The sequence below is a fragment of the Solanum lycopersicum genome, chromosome 11, assembly GCF_036512215.1.
Source record: "Solanum lycopersicum chromosome 11, SLM_r2.1".
NCBI lineage: Eukaryota > Viridiplantae > Streptophyta > Magnoliopsida > Solanales > Solanaceae > Solanum > Solanum lycopersicum.
In genome coordinates this window covers 29,048,514-29,058,823 of record NC_090810.1, presented here as the reverse complement: position 1 = coordinate 29,058,823, position 10,310 = coordinate 29,048,514, and the positions used below count along the sequence as shown (strand labels likewise).

At 39.7% G+C, this 10,310-nt stretch overlaps 1 protein-coding gene across 1 annotated transcript; it reads right to left on the bottom strand.

The window, feature by feature from the left end:
* Nucleotides 1-9,779: 9,779 nt before the first annotated feature.
* Nucleotides 9,780-10,121, bottom strand: LOC138339346 (uncharacterized). The gene has a single exon (XM_069290938.1). It carries the CDS (start codon nucleotides 10,119-10,121, stop codon nucleotides 9,780-9,782), a length of 342 nt encoding a protein of 113 aa, XP_069147039.1.
* Between the last annotated feature and the right edge of the window lie 189 nt (nucleotides 10,122-10,310).

Below are 10,310 nucleotides of genomic sequence, written 5' to 3'. Positions count from 1 at the left end.
GTGCCATATATTCCAGGGTGTGCTCTCGGGGTGTGACATAGGGTCTGAATAGTGCGCACTGTTTGCCCTTCTGTCAGAGGAAAAAAGGTACTACTTAAGTTCACCTTCGAACCCAAGCCTTTCTACAAAGATTTCAAAATTGTTCTGTAAATTGTGCACCGCTATATGAAATAATGGAGACCAAAACCCATGAAGTCTTACAACCTCCTGAATATACAACTTAACATAGTTTTCTACTGAATCGGAAATCTTTACAAGTTAAAAGTGGGTTGATTTTTCATTTTGTCGACAATCACCCAAATAGAATCATTTTTCCTATGATACATTGGTATAACACTCTCTATCTTTCAAATTGTGAAGAACTACAATGAGATTATTAGCATGATATTTTTCATTCCTTGAATAGATTAATATGTCATCAATGAAGACAATAACAAAAATATCTAATCAAGGTATGAATATTATATTCGTACGGTCCATTAATATTCAAGTCCCATTGGTCAAACCTAAGGACATGATAAGCAACTCATAATGTCCATATCGGGTTTTTTAAGGTTGTCTTTGGAGTATAACGTTCCCTTACTCTTAACTGACGGTAGCCATATCTGAGATCTATCTTTTAAAACCAGGTGGCACCCTAATGTTTACCGAATGAATCATTTATCGTTGTAAAAGAATACTTATCCTTGATGTTAATTTGTTCAACTGACTGTAATTTATGCACATCCTAAGGGGGCCATCTTTCTTTCTCTCAAATAAGACGGAGTGCCCCAATGTGATACACTTGGTCGAACAAAACCTTTATCTAGAGGGTATTTCAACTTATACTCAAGCTCTTTCAACTATGGTGGTACCATTCTATATGGGGGGAAATATAAGAATCTTAGAGAACATCTACACCGAGAGAGGGACCCCGAGAAGATCACTTAGAATGACTTTTGGTAACTCTTTCACTACTTGAACTAATTAAATAGGAGGTATCTCCACAATAGAGTCATTCAATTAGATAAAGTGATAGACACATTCCTTCGAAACTGACTTCCTTTCCTTAATGTATGAAATAAAATTACTCTTAGGCACTACTAACTATTCTTCAACTCTATCACTGATTCATAGGAATTTGGAAATTGACCATTCGAGTTGTAAAATATATTGTCTCATAATTGTTACACTTTGAAAGTCCTTTGACCTATTCTAGATCATCACTTAATGAAATGTTCCTTAAAACAATTTTTCTAATCTTAAACAAAGGTAATTAAGCTTATTAGGAAATGTTACTGTCAAAACGTCAAAAAAAAACCACGACGCCCACAGATTACTGAAAGTGAACTAGTGTGACTTTAATTGTTTCAAGTGGTTTTAAGAGTCATAAAAAATGAAATTTTGTGAAAATTCTTAGAGTATACGCTAGAGTGTTTTTAGGATCAAAAGTTATGGGTATGACTCCAAAAGGGCCATTCTAAGGTCCCTCTAGGAGGACCCTAACTTTTAACCCTAAAAGCTGTCAAAAGACTGTGTGAACCACGAGGGGAAAATGATGGATTATCTATGGGATAACGCGTAGTTGATGGTTTTGTTGATCCATACGTGAGAATTTCCCCATATCACCCAAAAATAAACCCTCAGTCACGAACCACGTTTGACCAGTACCGTCTGTGGCCTTGTCGATGAGGTATCATCATTTGGGACTCCATTTTACTGCCTCAAGGCGGTAAAGTTAGCAGTGGTTAGAGAATAATTAATTAATTAAGGGTTCAGGTCGGTTATAATTGATCAATTTAGGACTATATAAGCACCGTAAGTCACTGATCTAACCTAACACCTCATTAATCTCAAAACCCATGTTGTTCTCATATCTCTCTAGTTTCTCTCACTAACCCGAAGACCCCCATTGAAGAAGAAGATAAATTTAATCCTAGCGCATCAAGATAAAGGTTTTTTTCCATCTTTCTTCAAGGATTCTCAAGGTATTGAGGTTATTCACTCTTGTTGGTTAAGGATAATTGAATTTAGGGAAATTCTTAGATGAGATTCTTGGAAGCCATTGTAACACTTTCAAGATCATGAATACTTTAATCAATTATGTTGGTCTATTATTCAAGTTGTTCATCCAATTGAAGTAATAATATGTGGGCATAATAGGGATATGATGAGATTATGATCATCAAGGCATGTTATGTATACGAGGAATGGTGACATGATGATAGGGTGCTAGTATGAGGGATTGAAGGTGGTTCCTCTATGCATTTATTACCATTATTATGAGGTAATATTCTCACTTAATGTTGGGTTGTTATGAAATGTAGTTCTCATTCTATAACCTAAGAACTATGATCATGTTATACAAGGGGTTAGTATCCTAAGACCTATGATATAAACTAATGTTAACAAAAACTCTAAGATACTTCAAAAAGGGAATCTGTAGCTTAGCATCGAGCGAACTTGACAATGAGAGGAGTCCTCTCCAATATGGAAGGTAGGTTCACCAAATGTCTCATGATATGGAAACTACAATTAGAATTAGCAAAAAGAGGGTGTTTATGTCCTACCTTGGAAATTAGGGTACCCTCTTTTCGGTGTAGGGAGTGGACACCGGATTCCATGTTTAGCTCACATGGTCTATTGACGATAATGGTGAAGTTTCCCAAAGTAAAATGAATGAATGAAATTAAAAAGACGCATAACAACTAGGATGACTTGAGAGGTGTAGTAGTGTAGGTAAGGGAATGAGACTTTACCTATACATTGCACATGTGGACCTTGAGGGGATTCTTACGATGTTTTTTTTTATGCATATATCTTATGAACGTAATGCAGAATGTTGATTCTTTTTAATGCTTGTCTCACATGATGTTAAATTTACTAGATATATATGTTGTGGTTGATACGCTCAAACTTACTTCTTAAATAAGAAGTAAAGAGGTTTTATCAAGTAAAGAACCCAACTAATGAGGTTGGGATCGTTCCCACTAGGAAAATAGTTCAGACTTAACTTTAATCTATTATTACTATTATTTAGTTAAATATTTCCTTAGGAAACAAAAAACAATAAAAGGGGGGTTTTTATTTCTAAATTAATGACAATAACTAACTAATGTAAAGTAAACAACTAACATATTCAAATCCTGGAGTTTAATTAATTAATAAAAGTAACTAGGGTTTAAGTGTTCCTTCAGGTTCGTAACTTTATAATTCTTACTAAAAAAATTCTTTCCTAGTATCTTTTATGCAAAGTGATAAGTTATGTATTTCTAATTCCTTGGTCCGGAATCTAGAAAATTTCACTCCGCACCTTGGTCCGACTACGTGTGTTGCTATACTAACCCTTACCTGTACCTCATATTAAGCATTGTATTAGATATTTGACTAAGTTATTACCTCGTACAAATCCACACTAGCCTATTAGAAAGTATACACTAAATCTATGTTGATAATTCTTTTCCTATTATCTACCTCCCTTGTCCGACAAGTAGCATGAACGCGAGTTCTAACGTTGGCCATCCTTTAAAAAGACTTCAAACAAAAGAATTATCGATACATGCAAGACACTGTTCTAGAATTGTTATGTTAGTCAGATTTTACCTCATTATTCACCCATGGTTCCCAGAACCCTAGTTATGGAGTTTAGTTACCCATAGTCATAATCACAATATTCATATATTTAATATAAGAATTCATGCACTTACTTTGATGAGAAAGAATAAAATCAAGAAATTTACTTGATTAATCCACAAAATTACCAACAATCAAATCCAGAAAAAGTGTAACAAAACAATAGAACTAAAGATTATCCAAAAGTCTAACGATCAAAAAGTCTAATATCAAAGAGTCTACTATCAAAGAGTAAAATTCCCAAAACGAGATTTTTCGAACTATTTATAATAAAAACAAAACCTACTAAAAGAAGGATTCTAATTAGTGAAAATCTGTCAAAACGCGGATTGGTGGACGAACCTCGTGATGGACCGTCATGGTCACGACGAGCCTTCATGGCCTCCGTAGTCCCATACTTCACAAATTCTTCTACTTCTCTCTTCATTACCCTCGATGAACAGGTACGATGGAACATTGCAAGCACGATGGTTCGTCGAGGTCTTCGTTCCATAATACTTAAACTTCTTGGAATTGGGTACAAGACTAGTCTCTTATCATTGCGACGAACCAGCAAGAAGGACCGTCGTGATTATGACGATCTATCATGGACTTCCGTAATCCCACACTTAGGTAAGACTTTCTTCATCATCTTCAGTAAGTTGCCATAAACGGACCATCACAAGCTCGACAAACCGTCACAAGCTCCGTAGGTGGTCTCTTCTGCATTTCCCGCTCAAAACATTCAGCGTTCATCTTAGGAAAGATTTCCTACAAAAAAGGAGAAACTTACGTAAAAATCAATAGAAAAAGGCTTTTGGACGCACACTAAATTTTAGGAATATTAAAAACACCGTGAAACCACGGTATATCAACACCCTCAACTTAAATTCGTTGTTTGTCTTCAAGTAACGCACTATGACTCACTACAAAATTTGTGCACAATAGTATCCTAATTTTAGCTTTCGCAACCATTTGGATATCAATCCCGATCAATCTCATCACGTTTATGCATGTTATCACTATTAGTCTTGGTAAATGTTGAATAAGACAATGACACTGACTCGCCATGTACTGACAACTATCCTCTTCAATTTCTCACTGAGGTGCTAATATTTCCGGTGTAGCAACTAGTGTCCTCACATCAAAACAACATCCTCATTTTTCACACAATGATTTCAGTTTGAATGTAAGGATTACTTTTCAACACTCACTCTCAAAATCAATTCACAACTCATTCATACATATTTCCATAAGCTTGCCCTTATTTTCACTGCTTTAATCTCGGCATACAACTCTTACGATGACGATAGGACTTTCTTGTAACATAGGCTCAGAATCAGGTAAGGTATATTAGGTATACTTTAGTGACTTTTTGCCCTCCTTGACATATCGGCTAAACATACCGCTTTTTATCGTTTTATTTCGCAAATTTCTCATATTGTTTCACCTTGCTATTTTCCCTTCTTTCTTTATTTGTGTAAGTGACTCTTTTTCTTTTCTTGCTCGTATTTATTATATATATATATATATATTTACATATTTTATAATTTCACTTTTCTTTCAAGTGGTGCTTGAGTCACTTTACTTTTGTTCTTTCTCTCTCTTTGTTCTTTCAACCCAACTTTCCAAAGTATTTCTCATAATAGCCACCCTCAACTCATGGCTTTGCCATGAGTAAAATTACACAATACCCAAAGTTGGGTTAGAGCCACGAAAAGGTAAAGCCATGAGTAAAATTACACAATACCCAAAGTTGGGTTAGAGCCACGAAAAGGTTGTTTACTGCATTAGCCACCCTCAACTTATGCTTTTGGCATAAGCTGAGGTGCAAATGTCCAAGGAGGGACCATGGCCAACACATTATTCCCAGAAAAGATCAGTTAGGGTGAAAAAGAAAGATCTATTTTAAGCTCATATCATTTGGATCAAAGAAGGATTAATTTCACTCGTTTTTTTATTTATTTAGGCTAAAATTGGCTATGTTAAACAAGGGTCACTTAGTGGTGTAACTCTATGTCATGCTTAGAGCCACAGATTTATCAATTACTATGCCTAGTCATGCATCATTTTCATTACATCAAGATATCATTTTTGTTTTAGCCATCATGTTTCAGAGTTATACTATGTACACAAGATATAGACATGCCGATTCAACAATAAAAATAATCACTCTTTAAGGGGAAAAGAACATAGGCAAGAAAACCCCAAACGAGGATCGTGAACTGGTTTACTCAGACTTCACCCTACAACTCACTTTCCATTTACCGCACCCAAACAAAACGATATGCAATTTTCCCTAATGCATAAAAAAATGAAATACGAGAGTGGTAGGTGAAGCAAATCAGGGGCGCAAAGCGCCGGTGATCAGCAAGCTGGTGGGTCTGTTCCCCGGAACCGACTACCTATGTAGTATCGACACCCTCAGTAATTTCCTCATCAACAACATCACTATCAGTAGTGCCTTCCACTGTCTCCACATCTTTAAAGCAAGATGACCCAACAACTGACTCTACAACCTTGATCTGATGCGCCTCCTCATCAGCAAGTGAGTCTCTCCTCGTAGACTCCATATCATGACGCTCCTTCTTCCGTGCTCTAGCCTCATCCTCCTTTCGACCCTTGCGCTTCTTGGCATGATCTCGAGGGCGAGGTGGTGGAATCACAAAGGGGTGAGTAAGGCAGCCATCACTGTTTCCTAAACATGCTCTGCAGAAGGGGGCCTTAGACTCAGGCACCCTAGCCTCTAGAATCATATCAATATCCGCTCGCAGACTCTAAAGCGTATTCTGAATGGTCGACATGTCCACCTGAGGGGTGGTCGGGCTAGCACCAGAAACTCAAAATCGTCTAAGCGCTGATAAACCTCAGCGATCTTTCGTTTTGTGTGCTGCACCATTTTATGCTCCAAGCTCTCCTCTGCCTCATCAATAGACCTCTGCATCCAAGGCTTCAGGTGATGAAAAAGTGTGGCATTCTGAGCCTCTGGTTTCTAGACCCTATCAAGCGGGACCATAGTGGGAAAATGGGCTGAGCGAGAGGAGCTAGGGGCAGTGCTACTACCCGGGATAGACTGAACCAGGGTAGTGTTAGTGGTTTTAGGAGCAGCCTACATAGCCGTTCGAGCATGTGCTATTGTATAAGCCAGATTTTCACCAAGTGGAGGCAAATCTGGATGAGAACCTCTGTGTGAAGCAAACTCAATTTCCTAATCCCTGATGAGGCCGATATCAACAATGCCAAGCGGAGGCTTGAGCTGATCAATGTTCCAGATGGGCACACCTGCGAACCTGCATATGGAAAGTATCATGCACGGAAAAGGGTAAGTAGTTGTGACCTTGAAAGCCCCCTCGTGCATGACTGCATGTAGAAGCAAAGCGAAGTCCACCTCAAACCCAGCTATCATCGCCACCATCAAAACTGCCGATCCCATGTGACTATATTATCAGCAGTCGTGGGGGAAAGGTAGTGACGGACAATCAACCATAAGAACTTAGCCTTGAAGGTCAAGTTAGCCTTCTTGATGGCTCCTTTACCAAGTCGCCACCATCTCCATAAATAGATAAGTGCAGGTCCATCCATCTCTTTGTGGTCTCTCTTAGCGATGGGTCACGTAAGAATTGGTCATCTTTTACAATTTTCCACCGGTAGTCGAACTCGGCGGTGAGAGGGATCCTTTGTGCATCAATATCCTAGCCGTACAGATACCGCCGAATGGCGGTCAAGGAGATTTTGACCTGTATGCCATGTACTCGGACGTGATTTGGTGGTGCCTTGTTGGCGGGGGCATCCCGCCTATCTATCTATTATCGGAGAGTAGCCACGTAAAAGGCGTAAAACTCTCATACAAACTCCTCACTATAGCAGCCTAAAGAATGAGTCGTCCACTCTAGTTGGTGTCTGGTGAAGAGATTGTGTTTCTCCGGTATGGTTGGAAGATTTCCCGTAAGGACCCTCATCTCCAGTGTAAGGGTATGTGTCATGATGCCTTTATCATTTAAAAACATGGCGTCTTAATACACTTGGAATTGCCCGTCGACACACCATCGGTTGGGCTTGTCGGCAACTAGGGTGAGAATACCAGTTGGTTATAGGATTGTCAACCTCATTAGACGAGGCAAACTGTGGAGCTGTGGCGGGTTCAGGGACTTCTGCGGACCTGGAGACTCTCTCTGACCACGAAACTCCTAAGGAACCAGACGCTCCTTCTTCATGTGTAGCTGACCAGAAGGTGTGCCGGTCAGTATGCGCTCCTCTTCAGACTGGAAGGCAGTGACTACACTTGACGCCGCCTTTTTAGCATATCTTTGGTTACACGTGCAGCTCGTGATGGAGTGACAGTGTTTGGGGGCACGGTCTCGGGATCATGCTCATCATCAGAGCCTATAACCAGTCGGGCAGACGAGGAGACAAAGTTTGAATTCCCACACGCGCAAACTCGATCTTGTTTTGGTTCCATTAGAGATAGTACCTATAAAGAATCAATATTAGTACTAGAAGGAGCAAACAAGACAAGAAAAAATGATACAAAAATAAATATAAGGGCAAAGTTGTAATGACATCTCTGTAGAAATAGTGAAATACGACGGACCAGGTGATGGCTCGGCGTGAGTACGATGGACCTTCATGGATCCGTCATGTCTTACTTCAACTATGGTTATGTGGAGATCCATAAGGAAAGTATCTGCCAGTTATGAGGGATCAGCAGGACAGACCGTCGTGATAATGACGGTCCATTGTCGATGTCCGTCTTGGGGAACTTAGATAAAGTATGGAGACCCTTAAGAGAGGGGTCTCTGACCATCATAATGGCTGTACTGGATGGACCGTCACGGGTATGACGGTCCGTTGTAGATGTCCGTAAGAGGAAACTGTAAAAAAATTGGAGACCCTTAGGACAAGGGTCTCTGACAAACATGACGGTTGTGTAGGATGGACCTTCGTGGGAACGACAGTCCATCACATGTGTCTGTTGGTGGACACTTAGAGAAAACAAACAGTAAGGTGTTGGAACAGACCCTATGACGGTCCGTCGTGGGTACGACGGTCCGTTATCGGGGTCTTGCTTTGTCATTCAGTGACAGAACTGAGTATGCCACACTCATACCTATGACTCAAATGGAATACTTATTTATTAACCTACATATTTCTAACTCAAATACCTAGCAAACTAGCAATGCTAAAGCACTTGTTTCTCGTAACAAGGCAATTCGAGGATTCACAACCTAGATCAAACAAATTTGGAACAAAGAATGAAGACCCACCAAAAAGAAATAGGCTAATACTATTAAAAAACAAAAATGCAATGTAAATGGGTAGAGATCAGAGACACATACCATAGAAAAGGAGAAAAACAAGCAAATGAGGCACTTGGTTACCAAGAGCAGAACCACAACAGCAGAGTCCGACCAGTAGGAAGGAGATTTACGGAATTGGGGATTTGGAAAAGTGATCAATTGACAGAGAAGAGAGGTAGGAAGTTGGAAGTTTGAAAGGGAGGGAAATGTATGAATGAGGGAAGGAAATGGGTGAAATGAAGAGGTGGGGGGTTTTAAATGTTGATAAACTTCAAAATTCCCCAGCCGGGTTGGGTCGGGTCGGGTTGAGGGTTAATGACACAATGAGTCCTCGACGATGGTCCATCGCAGAAGCAACAGTGCGTCTTGGGTTTCGTCGTGTGTGCCTTAATTTTTAAAATAAATGAAAGACGTACCTAGCACGACGGATTCATGCGACGGTCTGTCGCATGCGTTACGGTCCATTGATGTATCCGTCAGTGAATCTTGCAAAGTGATTTTCTTCAGAATTTCCTGGTGATGTGTCTGCAAATTTAAAAACCATTAGTACAAAATGCTACCATTACTAGAAAGACAACTATACATAGTGGGTTGCCTCCCAACAAGCACCTGATTTAGCGTCGCGGTACGACAAAAGACACTTGATTACTCAGACTTCATCTTGATGGTATGCCTCGATCACTTAATTCGCTATTTCAGAATGCCCGAAATAGTTTTTATTCGTTTCCCATTTACCTTAAACCGCACACCCTCCTTGGTTTCAAACTCAACTGCTGCATGAGGGAATAGTTGGGTAACAAAGTAAGGGCGAGTCCATTTGGACTTGAGCTTGCCCGGAAACAAGTGCAACCGAAAATTGAATAAAAGCACCAAATCCCCAACCATAAGCTCTCATTTTTCAATTTTTAGGTCATGGTACTTCTTTATCTTTTCATTGTAGAGGGTTGTGCCTTCATAAGATTTCGGGCAAAAATCATCGAGTTCATTCAACCTAGTTAACCGTTGTTTTGCCGCTTTGTTCCAATCCATTTTCAACTTCTTCAAAGCCCACATGCCTTTGTTCTCTAATTCAATCGGAAGATGATAAGATTTCCCATATACAAGTTGGTATAGGGACATACCTATGGGAGTCTTATACGGTGTCCGGTAGGCAAAAAGAGCAGCATCAAGCCTCCTTGACCAATCTGTTCTACTAGCGTGTACTGTTTTTGATAATATCTGTTTGATCCCCATATTTGACAATTCAACTTGCCCACTAGTTTGAGGTTGGTAAGGAGTGGTCACATTATGGCGAACCCCATATTTCTCCAATAATCCCTTGAACAATGCGTTGCAAAAGGGGGATCCCCCATCACTAATAATTTCCCTTAGGGTACCAAATTGAGAGACTAATCTTTTTCAAAAACGCGGTGACACTCTTGC